Here is a 19,973-nt window from a genome sequence, read left to right on the forward strand (position 1 = left end):
GGGGGGCCGCGGGGGCCGGCAGAGACGGGCGGGGGCCGCGGGGGGCCGGCAGAGATGGGAGGGGGCCGCGGGGGCCGGCAGAGATGGGGCGGGGGCCGCAGAGCCCAGCTGCCCCCTTTCCCTGCAGACGCCTGCGTGGGCAGAGGCCCTGCGTGGGCCCGTGGGACGCGGGCGTGCGGGGGAGCACGGCCTTGGGCAGGCCGCACAGCGCTGTAGCCAGCGGAGCCGGGACACGCCCTGGGAGAGGAGGTGGCTCCTGGCGCTCAGGTATTGGCTCCCAAGTCCTCCCAGCTGTGACCCCCCCCCCCCCACTCACCGCCTCGCGCTCGCACGTGGCGCCGGGTGGCACTTACCCTCTGGCACGGCGCTGCCATTAGGCAGGCTTCCCAGATCAACAGTCGGCCCGTCCAGGAAAATCGTCAGCTCGCCACCGGAGACAACGCTGCCTTTGTTCTCCGCCTGTAGGTTCAGGGTGAGCTGCGTGTTCTCCACTGGGGAGAAAGGGACGAGCCCCCGTCACCACCAGCCGAAAGCCCTTATCAGGTCTAGCCCCCCCCCCCGGGGTTCAGGCGCCCTCCGACGGGCACGAGACGAATTCTTCTCGTCCCCGCAGGGCCAGGAGCCGGCGCTGGTCCGGTCCCACGTGCACCCCGGTGCCCGGCCACACTGCGCCAGGCACGCCACCCCCCAGCCCCCACGCCACAGCCACAGCCACAGCCGCTTCCTCCCCCCATGCGAGGAGCTGGGCCACTCCCCCTCCACTGCCCAAGCAGAGCCACGGGCCCAGCCACACCCCACTGCAACGGGGCCCAGGGCGCTGGGGGAGGGGAAGCGGGGTGCAGGCGCAGCTACCTTAGACGGCCACAGGCCTGCCCCCAGCGACCCCCGCGGTGGCCGGGTGCACGGAACAGCCCCCGCGCCTGGCCAGCCTCGGCTCCGGGACCATGTGCGGGGCCCCTCGCAGCCCAGACGGCAGCCCCTTGGGCTGGGCGCTCTCTCCCCGCCGACATGGCGAGCCCCTCCCCACGCAGCGCGAGGGGGCCTTTGGTCCGACAGCTCGTCACTCCGGCAGGCGGGGGTCCTCAGTTCCCGACGAGCCCCGAGCCGGGACAGCGAGGGGCTACAGCCCCACCAGCACCCGCCCTCCCCCCCCGCGGCGCCAGGCCCTGCAGCACAGCGGGGGTGTCCCGCTCCATCAGCCGCCTTGGCGCTCCTGGCCTCCGGTGCTTGGCCGCCCAGCCCCGCGGCCCCCAGCCAGCCTGCTTGTGAGATGACTCATGGCACCAGGACTCCCCCCCTTGGGGCCCCCACAAGCAGGCGCCCGCGCAGGAGGGGGCAGCTCGCCGGGGCTCAGAGAGGCAGACGCCTTGACAGCTGCTCCGCGGGCAGCACTGGTGGGTTCCTGGGCTTCTGCCGAGCTCTCCCCAGCCACGAGGCGGAGGGCCTGGGGCAGCTGCCCACGGACGTGCGGAGGCCAAAGCTGGGGACCTTCGGAGAGGGCAGAGCAGCAGGGGCACGGGGGAGACCTGGTGCCACCCACTGCCACGCCCTGCAGCCAGGGAGGGGAACCGGCACACGGAGCAGAGCGCGAAGCAGCAGCTGGCTTATTGCCGCTGTCCGGCGCCAGCTCTCGGGAGGGGCCGAGTCCTCGCAGCGTCTGTCCGGCGAGCGCCCCCGCTGGGCCCGGCTGCAGGAGTAAGATGCTCCCAGGCCCCCTGAGGGCAGGGCAGGCTGGAACCGGCCCTGGGGGCTGCTGGAAGGGAGCTGCCCTGGATTCACACAGGAGCGGGCAGGCCCGGGGCAGCTGGGGGTTCCTTGCCAGCTGGACGCAAGAGCCAGACAGCAAACGCTGCGGGGCCTCTCCCTGCCCGGCGCACGGGCGACCCCGCGGCCCAGCGGCGGCTCCCACGGCGTGCAATGGGAGCCACGGGACCCCCGCTCGGCGTCCGTCTGGCGGGGAGATGCTGGGGCTGCGAGGGGCTTTCCACGCCCACGAGACGGGTCCCAGGGGCTCATGGCCACGCCCAGACCCGGCCAGCGTGGGCCGAGGCGCAGCAGCCTGTCCTGAACCTCTGGCCTGGCGTTCAGCCGCCTCGGAGGCCGAGCCACAGGCGCCCTGCCTGCACCCCGGCCACAGAGCCCACGTGCCACAGGTCCAGTCCTGAGACGCGCCCCTTTCGCACGAGGCCCCCCAGCCGCCTTCCTGACCCAGACGGTAACCGGTGACCCTGGGAGCCGGGCACGCGCCCAGCTGATGAGCAGCGTCTGCAGCGAGGTGTTAATACTGGGGGTGCACACCCGCATGCGCTGCGGGGCACGGCCCGTGTATTCTGCACACGGGTGGACACAATCAGCGGGAGCCACGTCCGTTTCCCATCTCCCTGAGGGGAGCGGGGGGGGGGGCAGACATGGGGGGGGGCAGACACGGGGGGGGGCACGTTTGTTACTCAGGCGACAGACCCTGCAGCTCAGCACAGCCCCTCCCTGCCTGCTAGCGCTTCGTCTGGGCAGAAACGGCCTAGGAGCGGAGAGCGCTGGGCTCCCTTCCTGACCCCGCCGCTCGCGGCCTCGCTTCTCCGCCGGGACAACGGCCCTGACCCGAGGCGACGGCGTCAGCCGGGCAGGGTGCCTGGCGATCCTCAGACAGACCGGCAAACCCCACAGCTCTCCGGATTGCCGGCCCCGCCCGCCCTCAGGGCTCTGCTCCCCCGAGCCGCAGGGGAGCCCAGGCGCGGGCGCTGGGCTCGCGCCGTCGGGAGGGGCCAGTGGCTACGGGCCGCTGCTCCGCGGGCTACACAAGGCCTCGTTGTGAAGGCTCCTCGGCGGAGGGGGAAGTGGTCCAGTAGCAAAGACAAGGTGTCTCCAACCGGCGGGTGTGAACAGGCGCCTCCCAGCCGGCTTCCCTGCCCCCACCCCGGCATCCTTATGGAAAGAAAACAAACACGAGCGAAACCTTCCAGCCCCGTCCCTGCTGGGCGCACGGGAGGCGCACGGGGACCTCGCTGCGCCAGCACGGGGCGCGTACAAAGCCAGCCTGTGTCCCGGCCAGCAGCCAGGCTGAGGGGCCGGTAGCACGTTGGGAGGCGGCCAGGGGTGATTATCCCTGAGCAAGGGCTCAGCTCAGCCGCCCCCGGGCCTTGTGGCCCCGTTTGAGCAAGGCTTGGCGGCAATTCCCTCCCAGCCCGGGCCGGATTCGCAGCGCCGCACGGTAGGGCCGGAAAGGCTCCTGCGCCGAGCTCGCCCCAGAGGGAGCTCCGGCGAGTGCACCCACCAGACGCAGCCCGTTGGCACGCGCCCCCAGCCGCCCCCCCCCCCGGGGTTTGGGTGGGACGGCTCCCGCCGAGGGCTGCGCAGCCAGCGCCCGTGAGACAGAGGCCACCGTGAGGCAGGAGCGCGTGCCGGGTGCGTTTCCTGCCTCGTTACTTGTCCCCGCGCACGCCCGGGCCAACCCAGCCGCAACCCCCAACTCCAACCCTGCTGATGGAACGCCTGGTGTGCGCAGACGGCCACGCGCCTTCCTGGGAACCCGGGCCCGACCCCTTCCACGCGGGCCGGGGCAGGGTGGGGGGAAGCGCGTCACGCCAGGCCTCTAGAGAGCAGGGGGCAGCCGTGTCTAGCCCCGCAGACCTGAGCGCACGAGCCGGGGAGGCGGGGGCTCGAGGTACGGCTGCCCACAGCTGTGTCCTCACCGTTCCGGCTCCAGAAACCGCAGCTACGCCTCCATTCAACAGCCCTAACACGCGGCCAGCACTGCCCCGAGGCCACCAGCCTCCCTCCTAGCACGCGGCAGCCAAGGGCGAGGCACCCAGCCCCTCGGCCTCAGCGCAGGCCGGGAGTAGGGGGCTGTGGGGCAGTGAGGCTGCGTGGCCCTCCGGCTCCCTTCCCCTTGCAGCCCGCAGGAGGGGGAACTGGGCCCTGCCCTCAGCATGCGGCAGGGCGCAGGGCTGGCTGCGGATGAGCCGTGTCCCGCTGGCCGTGCGAGCAGGGGCGTTTGGAAAGCGCTTTGCCGGGCGCTCTGCCCTGGCGCCGCAGCCTTCACCGCGGCCCGGTACAGGCGCCGACGTGCCCGACGTTCCTTGCAGGCTGGCTCTGAGGATGCGCTGCCCGAAGAGCCGCTGCGTCCCCACCGGCCGGCCGGCCCCTCGGACAGCGAGTTCAGGGCGGGGCGCTGCGGCTGCCCAGAGGCCGGGGGTTCTGGTGCTGAGCAGAAGGCACCCCTCTGGCTGCGGCTCCCGCCCAGCCCACAGCGCGGCACAGAGAGCCGGGCACGCTCGCGGGACCTGGAAAGCCCCGGCAGATGGGGCCACCCGGCACCCAGGAGCCTGTTGATGGGACCTGCACCCCGAGCAGCAGGGAAGGAAGACAAGGCTCTGGCTTGCAGGCGGCAGCCTGACGCGCTCGAGTCACCGCAGGCCTGCCCTGCTGTCCGCAGCTGGGTGAACTGGCCTGGCCCCGGATCGGCTTCCCCCAACCTCCAGAGAGAGGTCTCCCGGGCACTGCCCCAGCCCGGCCCAGCACAGAGCCCTCCAGGCAAGAGCCTCGGCCGCAGGCGGCTCGAAAGGGCCCGGGGAGCCGCCTGGGAGGAGGCCGCAGCCTGTTCGGGAGGATTAAGCCGCCTCGCCGGGCCGCAGTGCCTGCCCCAGCAGCTGGGAGAGAGGCCTGTTGAAAACCGAGGGGCCCGTTTCAGAAGCTCCTTTCTCGCACAGCCTGGCCTGGCAGCGCCAAATGGAGTCAGCTGCCCGGCCTGCCACCCCAGGCCTCTGCTGAGGACAACGGCCCCTCTTCCCTGCTTCCTGGAGGCCGGGGGAGCTTGGGCCGTCCCAGCGAGCAGGAGGCAGCGTGACGCTGACATGCCTGGCCGGGCCCCGTGGCAGCTAATAAAGCCCACAGACGCAGTCACAGCTGCGAGCGCGGCCCAGGGCCGGGGAAAGCTTTGCCCCGCAGGGTGGCGCGCCGAGACGTGTCCCGTCGGCAGGCAGCCGGAGCGGCCGGCCGGGAGAGGTGCGACGTGCCCCGCTGGGCTCCATGGCGCGGCGACGAGGGAGCCCACGCGATGCCCATTCCCAGGGCACAAAGCTCCCCCCTGCGCTGCCAACGGAGGCTCGCCGGGACGGAGCAGAGTGGCCACGCAGAGACCTGCCGCCGGGGAGCGGCCGGGCTGTGGGTGGGCTGAGGCCGGTGCTGCCCGGGGCCTGGCTGGGCTAGGAGCACGGGTCACCTGTGCGGGAGGGCCGGCAGGGAAGTGTGACCCGCTCACGTCCCCATCCCGGCCCCCGGGAGCAGCGGTCCCTGGAAGCCGGCGGCCGCCCAGGAGAGACTCCAATGCCACCCTGCCAGGTGTGCGGCTGGTGGTGCACGTGCCATGTACTGCGCACAGGGATGGAAGGCGGGTGGGGATGCGGCACGGGAACCGGCCTGGCACGTGCCCCCCACAGCTCCCAGGCCCATGGCCGCTAGTCCAGCACCTCTGCACTGGATCCCCCAGCCCCACTGCGCAGACCCCGCGGGCCCGGCCCACCCAGGGGAGCACCTTGGGGCTAGGCTTGCCGGGGGATGGGCAGGCCAGCGGCGCGCTCGCAGCGGCCGTGGGCTCTCCACTCCCGAGGCTGAGGGGGTCTGCGCCCGGGGGGGGTCCCCCAGTGGCACTGCAGGGAGCAGCATGGGCCCCGGGACCCCAGCATCCAGCCCCTCGCCACGAGGCAGCCGGAGCAGCGAGCCCAGAGCCGGGGCGGGAAGGTCCCGGCCTAGCCCCCCGGGCAGGACGAGGGCTCAGGGGGGCACGAGCCCTCCCCCTCCCCCGCTCTGCGCTGCGGCTTTAAGGCTCCTCCCCTCCCGGCCAACCCGTTCTCAGGCTGAGCAGAAACAGGCCGTTGCCTTTTCCATTCCTCGGCCACGCGGCCCCCCGGGACACCGCCTGCTGAAAGGGCTGATTGTGCCTCTGCCGAGGGGCGCAGGGAGCGGGGCCGGGGAAGTGGCAGGGAGCACAGCGCAGGCCTGCCGGGCCCAGCGCCACAGGCAGCCAGCGCCTCGGAGGGTCCCCCGGCTCCGGGGGATGCCCGGGGCGGCTCAGCCCAGCGCCTGGCAGGAGGGAGAGGGCCCCTCTCTCAATGCACGGTCTGTCCTTCAGAGCAGCTGCGCTTTGCTTGGAAGGGACGGCGCGAACCTCTTCCTGCCCCGCGCCGCCGGGAGCACGCTCCAGGCCCTGAATGGAGCCTTCATGCAGCCGCGCGGGCCACGCGCCGGTGACCGCAGACCCCCGGCCAATGGCACGCCCCGCCCGAGCGCCTGCCCCACCGCCCAGCCTCAATGGCACCTTGTTCCCGCCAGGGCCGGGGGCTGCTCTCCTGAGGCCGGGGGCCGGGCCGGGCCGCGAGGGGGCAGGCGGGCTGGGAACAGCAGCGCCACAGGGAGGCGGGGGCCCCTCACCCAGGGCGCTGCGCCGCCACGGCCCCCCCCGGACAGGAGAGTCGCCGGCCCCGCTCATACGTACGTTTCCCGCCATTCTTCTTCAGGACGCTGCACAGGCTGACGGACGCCGTCCCCAGGAGCTCGTTCCTCAGGGTGTGGCAGCTCCAGACCTTGAGGTCCAGGTGGCTCTGGGCGGTGACGTTCCTGGAAGGCAGACCAAGGAGGGCTGCTCTCCGATCCAAGCAGCACCAGGGCCAAAGAGGGGCCCGGGGCCCCCACCGGCCGCTCCGCCCAGAGCACCCCGCCGGCGCCTGCTGTCGCCCAACGCTGAGCGCGCACCCCAAACCCCCTCCCTCAAGCAGCACGGCCCAGGCCCCGGGCCAGCCCGACACGCCGGGGCTCTTACACAAGAAGGGTCTCGTTCCAGAGCAGCTCGGCGCTCCCAATCCGCTTCCCCGTCTTCTTGGTCTCGCCGGGCAGCCCGTCCACCGCCAGCTCCACGTAGGAGTTGATCCGGGACTGGCGGCTGTGCACCTTGGGCTTCACCGACACCACTAGGCAGAGGGGAGAGGCAGAGTCACCCGGCCGCCCTGCCGCGGCGAGGGCCCCCCACCCCGGAGGAGGCTGGGGCATCCGGCGCCAGGACGCTCTGCCCAGCAGGGAGTGGGGGGCTGGGGATAGCAGAGGCGGCCCCAGCTCAGCACAATCTCACCTGCGAGGCAGCAAGTGGCATGAGCCCTGGACCCAGCCGCTTGTGCCCAGCCACCCCCGAGCCACCTGCCCCCGCGCCGCCCCGGCCTGAGGGGCACCCAGAGCCCTGCCAGAGCCCCCCGGCGCCTGCCACCAGCCTCAGAGACCCGGGGGGCGCCTGGCAGCCAGCTAGGAGAGAGTCGGCCAGGCCCCAGCCGAGCCCCCCCCCCCCCCCCCCGAAAAGGGACTCGCGCCGCCCCGGGCAGTAGCTGCAGAGGGGAGGCAGGGAGGCTGGGCCAGGCGCCGGGAGCCCCCTGGTGGCCTCAGCAGAGCTCTGCACCCGCCGCCTCCCCTCCAGCAAGGGGCCAGGCACGCCCCCCGACCAGCCCCGGCCCCGCCAGGCCAAGGGGGAAGCGAGCCCAGACCCCCGCTCCTGGCACACGGCCAGCCCGCCCCACAGGACGCCCCCGTCTGATGGCAGGGAGGGCACCCGCCAGGAGCTGGCCTCCGCCGCCCGGACTAGGCTAGTTCCAGCTGTCGTGGGGGAGCCCGTGGGGTGCTGTGGAAAGATCCCCCCCCCCAGGTCTCCACAGTCTGGGGCTGGGGCTGGGCTGTCCACTCCCCGCCCCGGGGGCAGGCACCAGGAAGAGCTGCACCACGGCCCGGGCTGCAGGCCTCAGCAGAGAGCTCCCTGCCTGGCCGGTTTTGCCCCGCGCCGCGCTCGCACCTCACTGCTCCAGCTGCCAGGAGAGACGCAGGCTGGCTCGCTCTGAACGGCCCCCACCCCCGGCCCTCCGGCCGGCCTGTCAGAGCTGGCCCGGCCACAAGCAAGACGCAGCCCAAGGGCTGGTTAACGGCCCTGGGGCACCCCGGAAATGCCTGCTAAGGACGGAGACGCTAACGCAGGAATCCCGCCGAGCCCCGGGGAAACGGCCGTCTCCTTTGCTGTTGAGCACCCCAGCGAGCGCCTCCCGCCGACCCCGCGACCCCGCCGACCTCACCGACCCCGCGCTCCCCACCGACCCCGCGACCCCGCCGACCCCGCGCTCCCCGCCGATCCCGCCGACCCCGCGCTCCCCGCCGCCCCCCGCCGACCCTGCACGACCCCGCGCTCCCCCGACCCAGCGCTCACCCGCCAACCCCGCCGACCCCGCGCTCCCCGCGATCCCGCCGACCCCGCCGACCCCACCGACCCCGCCGACCCCACGACCCCGCCGACACCCAACGACCCCGCCGACCCCGCGCTCCCCGCCGACCCTGCGCTCCCCGCCGATCCCGCCGACCCCGCGCTCCCCCGACCCAGCGCTCCCCGCCAACCCCGCCGACCCCGCGCTCCCCGCCGATCCCGCCGACCCCCGCCGACCCCACCGACCCCGCCGACCCCGCCGACCCCACGACCCCGCCGACCCCGCCGACCCCGCGCTCCCCGCCGACCCTGCGCTCCCCGCCGATCCCGCCGACCCCGCGCTCCCCGCCGATCCCGCCGACCCCGCGCTCCCCGCCGCCCCCGCCGACCCTGCCGACCCCGCGCTCCCCCGACCCAGCGCTCCCCGCCAACCCCGCCGACCCCACGCTCCCCGCCGATCCCGCCGACCCCGCCGACCCCACCGACCCCGCCGACCCCGCCGACCCCACGACCCCGCCGACCCCCGCGCTCCCCGCCGACCCTGCGCTCCCCGCCGATCCCGCCGACCCCGCGCTCCCCGCCGATCCCGCCGACCCCACTGACCCCGCGCTCCCCACCGACCCCACCGACCCCGCGCTCCCCACCGACCCCGCGCTCCCCGCCGACCCGCCGACCCCGCGCTCCCCACCGATCCCGCCGACCCCACTGACCCCGCGCTCCCCACCGACCCCGCCGACCCCGCGCTCCCCGCTGACCCCGCCGACCCCACCGACCCCGCGCTCCCCGCCGACACCACGACCCCGCGCTCCCCGCCGACCCCGCGCTCCCCGCCGACCCCGCGACCCCGCCGACCCCGCGCTCCCCGCTGACCCCGCGCTCCCCGCCGACCCCGCTGACCCCTCCGACCCCGCGCTCCCCGCCGACCCCACCGACCCCGCGCTCCCCGCCGACCCCGCGCTCCCCGCGCTCCCCACCAACCCCACCGACCTCGAGCTCCCCGCCGACCCCGCGCTCCCCGCGCTCCCCACCAACCCCCACCGACCCCGCGCTCCCGCCGACCCCGCTGACCCCACCGACCCCGCGCTCCCCGCCGACCCCACCGACCCCGCCGACCCCCGCTGAACCCACCGACCCCGCGCTCCCCGCGCTCCCCGCCGACCCCACCGACCCCGCGCTCCCCGCCGACCCCGCGCTCCCTGCCGACCCCGCGCTCCCCGCCGACCCAGCTGACCCAGCGACCCCGCTGACCCCGCTGACCCAGCCGACCCCGCGCTCCCCGCCGACCCCGCTGACCCCGCACTCCCCACCACCCCGCCGACCCCGCCGACCCCGCGCTCCCCGCCGATCCCCGCGCTACCCGCCAACCCCGCCGACCCTGCGCTCCCCCGCCGACCCCGCGACCCCGCGCTCCCCACCAACCCCGCGCTCCCCGCCGACCCCGTGCTCCCCACCAACCCCGCGCTCCCCGCCGACCCCGCGCTCCCACCAACCCCGCGCTCCCCGCCGACCCCGCGCTCCCCGCCGACCCCGCGCTCCCCGCCGACCCCGGCTCCCCACCGACCCCGCGCTCCCCGCCGACCCCGCGTGCTCCCCGCCGACCCCGCGCTCCCCACCAACCCGCGCTCCCCGCCGACCCCAGCGCTCCCCGCCGACCCCGCGCTCCCCGCCGACCCCGCCCTCCCCGCCGACCCCAGCGCTCCCCGCCGACCCCGCGCTACCCCGCCAACCCCGCCGACCCGGCGCCTCCCCACCGACCCCGCGCTCCCCGCCGACCCCGCGCTCCCTGCCAGCACGCGGGGCCCGTGTGACGAGCGCCTCCTGTCGACCCTGCATGCGAGCCCGGCAAGCCCCCGCCTAGCCGCTTCCCCTGCCTCCCGGGGGCAGTTCTCTGGTTGCCATCTGTGTGGCTGGGCTGGGCCTGGTCAGCAAAACAGGCCCACAAAGGGGCACTTGGGGGCTGGAGGCAGCTGCTCAGAGCGGCTGGCCTGTGAAGCCAGGTAGTGGGCTGGACTGGGTGGCTGAGGAAGGGCAGCTGCTCCCTGGGGAGGCCGACAGAAATCCCTCCTGGGAGAGGGCTCCGGGAGCCGCTGCACCCAGAGAGACGGGGATGGACAGGTCGGGAGCCGTCCAGGACGGCTGACGGGGGGGCCTGGATCCCAGAGGCGGGGCAGCACCAGTTCGCCCACCAGCCGCTGCAGAAGTGGCACTGGGCAGTGAGGGGCAGCTACCTAGGCCTGCTGATGGACTGAGCCCGGAAGGGGCCCCCGAGGGACCTGGCCGCAGGGCTAGGGCAGGCCGACGCCGAGCGCCCTGGGGCAAGGCCAGAGCTGGCCTGCGCGACGCAGCTGATGGGGCTGACCTCACAAGCAGTGACCAGGACCCAGCCCCCGGGGACGGGGTCTGCCCTGGGCCTGCCAGCGTCCCTGAGGCCAGCGCTGGGCCGCTCCAGACGCAGCATTCTCCCTTTGCCCACAGCTCCCCCGCCGCCTCCCCGGAGCACGCGGGCACGGGCGGGCAGGCGGCCATGGCTCAGGACGAGCCGCGCCCCCTCCACATTCCACGGCAGGGCCAGAGGCCCCGACCCGGACACAGCGCCCGCCCCCCTCACTCCCGGGGCCAGGCCGCTCTACTCACCTTTCACAGCCAGCTGGGACTTCTCACAGGGCAGCCCGGCCGGGGCTCTGCTGGAGCTGGCAGAGGCCATGGCCTCCCCGTGGGCCTGGAACACAGACACACGACACCTCAGCCCCGCTTCCCGGGAAGGCCAGTGCCAGGAGGGGAGACCCTAGGGCTGCTGGGGCGTCAGTGGCGGAGCAGCCACGAATCCCCCCCTCTGCGGGGTGCTGGGGACACGACACTGCCACACGGGGGGGTGAGACTCTGGCTCCCGCGCCCGCCGGCTGGGGCGTTCCCAGGGCAAGCAGGACGCCGTGTTTCCCACAAAGAACCTTACGAACGAGGGCGAGAGCCAGCGATTCCCGCGCGAGGCTGGGAGAAGCTGCGGGATCAGAAATGGACGACCCAAGACTGGGGTGTCAGCGATCAGGGCTCACGGGGGGGGGGGGAGCTCTCCCCCACCACCTCCTTCCTGGGAGCCTTGAGGACAGACGGACAGAGAGAAGCACAGACAGAGGCTACTGGCGGGAGCCCCCCCACCCAGCTGGGAAAAAATGGGATCCGGCCGTAACAGCAGCAGCAGCCCCAGCCTGGCTTCTCTCTCCCCTGCATGGCAGCATTGCCACTCCGGGGGCCCGGGTGCTCTCTCCAGTCTAGGGGACCGAGGGCCACGGTGCAAAGCCTTACTCCAGGCTCGCGCTCCCTGGCAGCGCTGCGGCGAGCAGGCTCCGGTCTCGGCGCGTAACGGGGCTGCTGCACGACAGGGCTTGGTGAGCTCCCTCGGCCCAGCTATTCCCCAGGAACACGAGGAGTCGTGAGTCCCAGAGGGCTCGCTAGAGAGCCAGAGGCTGGGCGTCCGCTTCGGTCTGTCCGGGCGGGGGGCTGGCTCGGGGACAGCAGGGAGCCAGACCGGTCCAAACCGAGCAGCCGGCTTCACAGAAATGCAGCCGCGCCCGAGCCTCTGCCCTGCACTGCCACAAAAATGCGCTCCCGATGGCCACAGGCTACGTCCACACGGCGCCGCTCTCGCACTGCGCCTCGGTTTCTCAGGAAGGATGGCTCTTGCGCAAAACCGGCAAATGAAGCATGACACGATTATGCAAATGAAGCATGGCAATATGCTAATCCGTGCTTCATTTGCATAGGCTTTTGCACACGAGAGGTGCAGTGTAGACGTAGCCTCAGGGTTATTCTCCTGGTCAGTTTCACCAGGGTCTCCTACGGACCCCCCCCCCCCCCACATACTGGGCTCATCCCACAGACCCCCCCGTGCACTGGGCTCTCCCCCGGACCACCCCCCCACACACACACTGGGCTCTCCCCCGGACCACCCCCCCACACACACACTGGGCTCTCCCCCGGACCACCCCCCCACACACACACTGGGCTCTCCCCCGGACCACCCCCCCACACACACACTGGGCTCTCCCCCGGACCACCCCCCACACACACACTGGGCTCTCCCCCGGACCACCCCCCCACACACACACTGGGCTCTCCCCCGGACCACCCCCCACACACACACTGGGCTCTCCCCCGGACCACCCCCCACACACACACTGGGCTCTCCCCCGGACCACCCCCCACACACACACTGGGCTCTCCCCCGGACCACCCCCCACACACACACTGGGCTCTCCCCCGGACCACCCCCCACACACACACTGGGCTCTCCCCCGGACCACCCCCCCCCACACACCCTGGGCTCTCCCCCGGCCTGCAGACCAAAGGGTTCCAGTATAAAGGGCTGCGTGTCCTGCCTTTCCAAACACCCCTCTGCTGGAGATGCAGCCGAAGCATCAGACTGTGCCCAGCCCAGCCGGCGAGCGTTCCAAAGCCCACAGGCCCCTCCTTGGGGCCGGGGGGATCCAGGCGAAACGCACCTGCTGGTCCCAGCTGTGAGGGCACGGCCCAGGGAGGGGCCAGCTGCCGTCCCTTCCGCCCCTCCCCGCCGCGCAGGGAGGGTGGCTGCGACTGGCTGCGCTGTGGCTTGCACAGGCTCCTTTTGCAAAGCCCCCCCAGGCACCCCACTACCACCACCTGCCTACCAGGAAGGGGCTGGCTGTCACCGAGCCCGGCCTCGAGGGCAGGGGACCCCCAGAGCACCCCGGTCCCAAGCACGCAGCCGGGCCTCTCGGAGCCTACGTCAGTGCAGGGCAAGCAAGGGCCCAGCATCGCAGCCGGGCCTCTCAGAGCCTACGTCAGTGCAGAGCAAGCGAGGGCCCAGCATCGCAGCCGGGCCTCTCAGAGCCTACGTCAGTGCAGAGCAAGCGAGGGCCCAGCATGGCAGGCGGGCCTCTCAGAGCCTACGTCAGTGCAGAGCAAGCGAGGGCCCAGCATGGCAGCCGGGCCTCTCAGAGCCTACGTCAGTGCAGAGCAAGCAAGGGCCCAGCATCGCAGCCAGGCCTCTCAGAGCCTACGTCAGTGCAGAGCAAGCGAGGGCCCAGCATCGCAGCCAGGCCTCTCAGAGCCTACGTCAGTGCAGAGCAAGCGAGGGCCCAGCATCGCAGCCGGGCCTCTCAGAGCCTACGTCAGTGCAGAGCAAGCGAGGGCCCAGCATCGCAGCCGGGCCTCTCGGAGCCTACGTCAGTGCAGAGCAAGCAAGGGCCCAGCATCGCAGCCGGGCCTCTCGGAGCCTACGTCAGTGCAGAGCAAGCGAGGGCCCAGCATCGCAGCCGGGCCTCTCAGAGCCTACGTCAGTGCAGAGCAAGCAAGGGCCCAGCATCGCAGCCGGGCCTCTCGGAGCCTACGTCAGTGCAGAGCAAGCGAGGGCCCAGCATCGCAGCCGGGCCTCTCGGAGCCTACGTCAGTGCAGAGCAAGCGAGGGCCCAGCATCGCAGCCGGGCCTCTCGGAGCCTACATCAGTGCAGAGCAAGCGAGGGCCCAGCATCGCAGCCGGGCCTCTCAGAGCCTACGTCAGTGCAGAGCAAGCGAGGGCCCAGCATCGCAGCCGGGCCTCTCAGAGCCTACGTCAGTGCAGAGCAAGCGAGGGCCCAGCATCGCAGCCGGGCCTCTCGGAGCCTACGTCAGTGCAGGGCAAGCGAGGGCCCAGCATCGCAGCCGGGCCTCTCGGAGCCTACGTCAGTGCAGAGCAAGCGAGGGCCCAGCATCGCAGCCGGGCCTCTCAGAGCCTACGTCAGTGCAGAGCAAGCGAGGGCCCAGCATCGCAGCCGGGCCTCTCGGAGCCTACGTCAGTGCAGAGCAAGCAAGGGCCCAGCATCGCAGCCGGGCCTCTCAGAGCCTACGTCAGTGCAGAGCAAGCGAGGGCCCAGGATCGCAGCCGGGCCTCTCAGAGCCTACGTCAGTGCAGAGCAAGCAAGGGCCCAGCATCGCAGCCGGGCCTCTCAGAGCCTACGTCAGTGCAGAGCAAGCGAGGGCCCAGCATCGCAGCCAGGCCTCTCAGAGCCTACGTCAGTGCAGAGCAAGCGAGGGCCCAGCATCGCAGCCGGGCCTCTCAGAGCCTACGTCAGTGCAGAGCAAGCGAGGGCCCAGGATCGCAGCCGGGCCTCTCAGAGCCTACGTCAGTGCAGAGCAAGCAAGGGCCCAGCATCGCAGCCGGGCCTCTCGGAGCCTACGTCAGTGCAGAGCAAGCGAGGGCCCAGCATCGCAGCCGGGCCTCTCGGAGCCTACGTCAGTGCAGAGCAAGCGAGGGCCCAGCATCGCAGCCGGGCCTCTCGGAGCCTACGTCAGTGCAGAGCAAGCGAGGGCCCAGCATCGCAGCCGGGCCTCTCGGAGCCTACGTCAGTGCAGAGCAAGCGAGGGCCCAGCATCGCAGCCAGGCCTCTCAGAGCCTACGTCAGTGCAGAGCAAGCGAGGGCCCAGCATCGCAGCCGGGCCTCTCGGAGCCTACGTCAGTGCAGAGCAAGCGAGGGCCCAGCATCGCAGCCGGGCCTCTCGGAGCCTACGTCAGTGCAGAGCAAGCGAGGGCCCAGCATCGCAGCCGGGCCTCTCGGAGCCTACGTCAGTGCAGAGCAAGCGAGGGCCCAGCATCGCAGCCGGGCCTCTCAGAGCCTACGTCAGTGCAGAGCAAGCGAGGGCCCAGCATCGCAGCCGGGCCTCTCGGAGCCTACGTCAGTGCAGAGCAAGCGAGGGCCCAGCATCGCAGCCGGGCCTCTCAGAGCCTACGTCAGTGCAGAGCAAGCGAGGGCCCAGGATCGCAGCCGGGCCTCTCGGAGCCTACGTCAGTGCAGAGCAAGCGAGGGCCCAGCATCGCAGCCGGGCCTCTCGGAGCCTACGTCAGTGCAGAGCAAGCGAGGGCCCAGCATGGCAGCCAGGCCTCTCAGAGCCTACGTCAGTGCAGAGCAAGCGAGGGCCCAGCATCGCAGCCAGGCCTCTCGGAGCCTACGTCAGTGCAGAGCAAGCGAGGGCCCAGCATCGCAGCCAGGCCTCTCGGAGCCTACGTCAGTGCAGGGCAAGCAAGGGCCCAGCATCGCAGCCGGGCCTCTCGGAGCCTACGTCAGTGCAGAGCAAGCGAGGGCCCAGCATGGCAGCCGGGCCTCTCGGAGCCTACGTCAGTGCAGAGCAAGCGAGGGCCCAGCATCGCAGCCGGGCCTCTCGGAGCCTACGTCAGTGCAGAGCAAGCGAGGGCCCAGCATCGCAGCCGGGCCTCTCGGAGCCTACGTCAGTGCAGAGCAAGCGAGGGCCCAGCATCGCAGCCGGGCCTCTCAGAGCCTACGTCAGTGCAGAGCAAGCGAGGGCCCAGCATCGCAGCCGGGCCTCTCGGAGCCTACGTCAGTGCAGAGCAAGCGAGGGCCCAGCATCGCAGCCGGGCCTCTCAGAGCCTACGTCAGTGCAGAGCAAGCGAGGGCCCAGGATCGCAGCCGGGCCTCTCGGAGCCTACGTCAGTGCAGAGCAAGCGAGGGCCCAGCATCGCAGCCGGGCCTCTCGGAGCCTACGTCAGTGCAGAGCAAGCGAGGGCCCAGCATGGCAGCCAGGCCTCTCAGAGCCTACGTCAGTGCAGAGCAAGCGAGGGCCCAGCATCGCAGCCAGGCCTCTCGGAGCCTACGTCAGTGCAGAGCAAGCGAGGGCCCAGCATCGCAGCCAGGCCTCTCGGAGCCTACGTCAGTGCAGGGCAAGCAAGGGCCCAGCATCGCAGCCGGGCCTCTCGGAGCCTACGTCAGTGCAGAGCAAGCGAGGGCCCAGCATGGCAGCCGGGCCTCTCAGAGCCTACGTCAGTGCAGAGCAAGCGAGGGCCCAGCATCGCAGCAGGGCCTCTCGGAGCCTACGTCAGTGCAGAGCAAGCGAGGGCCCAGCATCGCAGCCGGGCCTCTCGGAGCCTACGTCAGTGCAGAGCAAGCGAGGGCCCAGCATCGCAGCCGGGCCTCTCGGAGCCTACGTCAGTGCAGAGCAAGCGAGGGCCCAGCATCGCAGCCGGGCCTCTCGGAGCCTACGTCAGTGCAGAGCAAGCGAGGGCCCAGCATCGCAGCCGGGCCTCTCAGAGCCTACGTCAGTGCAGAGCAAGCGAGGGCCCAGCATCGCAGCCGGGCCTCTCAGAGCCTACGTCAGTGCAGAGCAAGCGAGGGCCCAGCATCGCAGCCGGGCCTCTCGGAGCCTACGTCAGTGCAGAGCAAGCGAGGGCCCAGCATGGCAGGCGGGCGCCTCGGGACCTCTCTCCTTAAGCGGGAGCCTCCGCGTCGGTCCGGGCCCACTGGGATGCTCGCCACTGGCTGGATCCCTGGACGACCCCTCCCTTACCAGGCCTGAGGACTGGGATTCTGAGCAGCTCTACAGCACGGCTGGGGCAGCGGGCGCGACCCTGGATTACGCAGACGTCCCTGCTGGCCAGCACAAGCCGCAGCACGTGCAGTCGGGAACCCAACCGCTCGCCCCTACGACAGCGTTTTAGGCGGGGTGGGCAATCATTTTGGGCTGGGGGCCACGTCAAAAAATTGTGAAGTGGCCCCGGGCCGTCCGGAAGGGGCGGGGCCTAAACCGGAAGGGGCAGGGCCCGGATGTCTCTGGGCTGCCCCGCTCCCAGACCATGATTGGTTGGGGGGGGGGCCCCTTTGCCTCCTCTTCCCACAAGGCACCCGTGCCCCTGACAGGTCCTCCACAGGCCAGATCTGCCCACCCCTGCTTCTAGGCCTGCAGCTCTGCTCAGCCCACAGAGCCAAAGGCTGCACAAGCTACACTGCCGAGCACCACCGGCTGCAGCGCCCCAGGAGCACATCCCAGCAGAACCCAGGCAGCCGCTCCCGCGAGATCGCCAGGGCTGTGCAGGGCAGAGGGCTAGGTAAGGAGAGGAGACCCCAGTCCCAACCGGCTCTCACATGGGATCTAGGCTTCAGCCCCCTTCTCCCTTCCAGCGGCTTTAAACCTTCGGTCAGCACTGGCACGCGCAGCTGGGCCTGCTCCCGGCATGCATTTGGCACTGAATTCCCAGCTTCCTTAGCAGGCCGCCTGCATGCCACGGCCCAGGCGCTCTCAGCAGCTGCTCCCAGCAGTTAGGAGAAGGAGGAGGAAGAGGAAGAGGACGAGGACCTGCATGGGGGGAGGGATAGCTCAGTGGTTTGAGCATTGGCCTGCTAAACCCAGAGTTGTGAGTTCAATCCTTGCGGAGCCCAGTTGGGGGCAAAAATTTGTCAGGGATGGTATTTGGTCCTGCTGTGAAGCCAGGGGACTAGACTCAACTTGATGACCTTTCAAGGTCCCTTCCAGCTCTAGGAGATAGACAACCTCCATTAATTTGAATTACACAGCAGGTGACAATAGCAGGCCACAGGCACATGGCATCTATCCACCCCAGACACTCACAGCTCCACCCCCACCCTGCAGGATCCTTCTGTGGCTAGAAAGCCCCTTTACACTGACAGGGGCTGTGGGCTGCTTTAACAGCTGATGCGTGACTAACCCAGTCACACAGGAAGGCCTCTAGCCCCGTAGGAGCAAGCCAGCTCTGCCCAACCCCTCTCTTCCCTGCATGCTCTGGACTGATGGAGCTGAGGAAATAACCAAAGGCTTGTATGCCCCCACTGCATTTGCAGCCAGGCTTGTGGCAGTGAACACGTAGGCAGGAGCGCATGAGCGATGCTGGAACGTGCACGTTCCTGCTGCCGCCAAGGAGCTAAATGTCAAAGTACCATTGGTAGATGTAAACGAACCGTGAGACAAATGGGGCAGTTTGCACTTCTCAAGGCTACTGATGAACTGTCCTGCCAAGGCGGCAGCAGCCGGCCTTGCTTTCACAGCGGGAGGGGGCTAGGGAGAAAACTGGAGCCAGACTGGTGCAAAATCCTGGGACAGGACCTGCACCCAATGCCACAGAATACACAGGCCCTGCCCTGCCCACTACACACACAGGCTACATCTACACTGGCCCCTTTTCCAGAAGGGGCATGTTAATTTCACCTGTAGTAGGAGGGAAAGTAGTAGGGAAAGCTGCGGGGGATTTAAATATCCCCCGCAGCATTTAAATAAAAATGTCCACCCCTTTTTTCCGGCTTTTCCGGCTTTTAAAAAAGCCAGAAAAGAGCATCTACACTGGCCCCGATCCTCCGGAAAAAGCACCCTTTCCGGAGGCTCTTATTCCTTTGAAGTAGGAATAAGAGCCTCCGGAAAAGGGCGCTTTTTCCGGAGGATCGGGGCCAGTGTAGACGCTCTTTTCCGGCTTTTTTAAAAGCCAGAAAAAAGCGGCGGACATTTTTATTTAAATGCCGCGGGGGATATTTAAATCCCCTGCGGCTTTCCCTACTACGATAGGTGAAATTAACATGCCCCTTCCGGAAAAGGGGCCAGTGTAGACGAGCCCACAGAGCTGGAAACACTGCCCAGCCACCCCACCCACTAGGGGCAAACATGCAGGCTCACCCACCTCATAGCACCTGGCTACTTGTGGGATGCTGTGCCTCAGGGAGTCTTTCAGATCAGTTTCTGGCATGAAGTAAAGGAAGTGGCACATGCCCTTGAAACACTGGCCAGCTTCCAGGGGGGATGGTCTCCTGCTTTCTGCCCTCTCCCCCCACAACCCAATAGCCATTGAGCTGGTGCAATGTGCACACAAGAATATCTGCTGCTCCACTGCACCCCCCCCAGCCACAGGGGAGGGAGAACTACACAGAGCTAGCCGCAGATTCAGGAAGGCAGCTCAGACTCTGAGCTTATAAAAGGTCTTTGCACTCCTAAGGGCTGCACAAAAGCTGTGGCTACCCGGAAAGTTTTCGATCCAACAGGGGATAAGCACCCAGGTGGATTTTTGATTTTTGGTTCCAGCCCTGAGCGTGTGGGTCTTTAAGATGAATCTAAACTGCACGTGACTTTACTACACAGAATCTAAAGCACAAGGGGTGACTCCAATAGTAACACACGTCACCAATTTGGAGGAACAGATCACAAAACAATTCACAGGCGCTGGGGCCCTGACACAAGAGGGCCCCTCACCACGTTCACAAGCGGGAGGAAGCGGATTTGCAACCAAGCTCCAGTACTAGGAATTTCTTCCGTAAGCGCAGCTGCTCTCTTGGTGGAGTTGTCCTAACAAGCTGTAAAGCTCCACCCCTTTGTGTGTGTGAACAGATCACTAGGATATAAACCTCCAGTCCACGCAGACCTTGAATCCTGCACCCAGTTCTAGTCACCCCAGCTCAGAAAGGACACAGTGGAAGTGGACACGGTTAGCAGGGAGGGACACAGACGTTGGAGGCTACGGCGTGGTTTCCACACAAGGAAAGATTAAAAAGACACAGACTGCTCTGAGCGGTCTGCACGGGCCCTTCTGCTAAAGGACTGTACCCGAAGGGAGCAGCGCAGTATCCCCGCCAGAGGCGCTGATTTCTCACACGAGAGTCCGGGTTCAAGCGGCCCGTGCAGACAGGTCTAGACGCAGCCCCGGGCTGGAAAGGGGACGATGCCGGATCCCCCACTGGCCCGGCCCCACGGAGCCCAGGATGAACCAGCCCACGGACAGGACCCCCCCGCGGCCCGGGGGAGCAGAGGACGGAGGCTCTTGGCGGACTAAGGAAGCGGCGAGACCCCCCCCCCCGCCCGGCCCGGACTCGCCCGCGGGTCCGACGCGTTTCCGGCCCCAGGCCCCCGGGAGCGGCCCCGCTGCTGCGCGGGGCCCGGCGGGGGGGGGGGGGGGGGGCCGGGACCGGGTCTCGGCGGGGGGGGGGGCGCCCCGGGACCGGGTCTCGGCGGG

General features: G+C 70.0%; 1 protein-coding gene across 1 annotated transcript in view; it reads right to left on the minus strand.

The window, feature by feature from the left end:
* Positions 1-19,973, minus strand: part of WWP2 (WW domain containing E3 ubiquitin protein ligase 2) — a 76,371-nt gene that overhangs the window by 56,146 nt on the left and 252 nt on the right. The window contains exons 2-5 of the mRNA XM_075939767.1: positions 10,859-10,943; positions 6,815-6,962; positions 6,491-6,612; positions 354-491 (exon numbers count right to left, since the gene is read on the minus strand). Of these exons, the coding sequence (XP_075795882.1) occupies positions 354-491; positions 6,491-6,612; positions 6,815-6,962; positions 10,859-10,943 (493 nt within the window). The remainder of the gene's footprint in view (positions 1-353; positions 492-6,490; positions 6,613-6,814; positions 6,963-10,858; positions 10,944-19,973) is intronic.

The sequence above is a fragment of the Pelodiscus sinensis genome, chromosome 12 (genome assembly GCF_049634645.1).
Source record: "Pelodiscus sinensis isolate JC-2024 chromosome 12, ASM4963464v1, whole genome shotgun sequence".
In the NCBI taxonomy this organism is placed as follows: Eukaryota; Metazoa; Chordata; order Testudines; family Trionychidae; genus Pelodiscus; species Pelodiscus sinensis.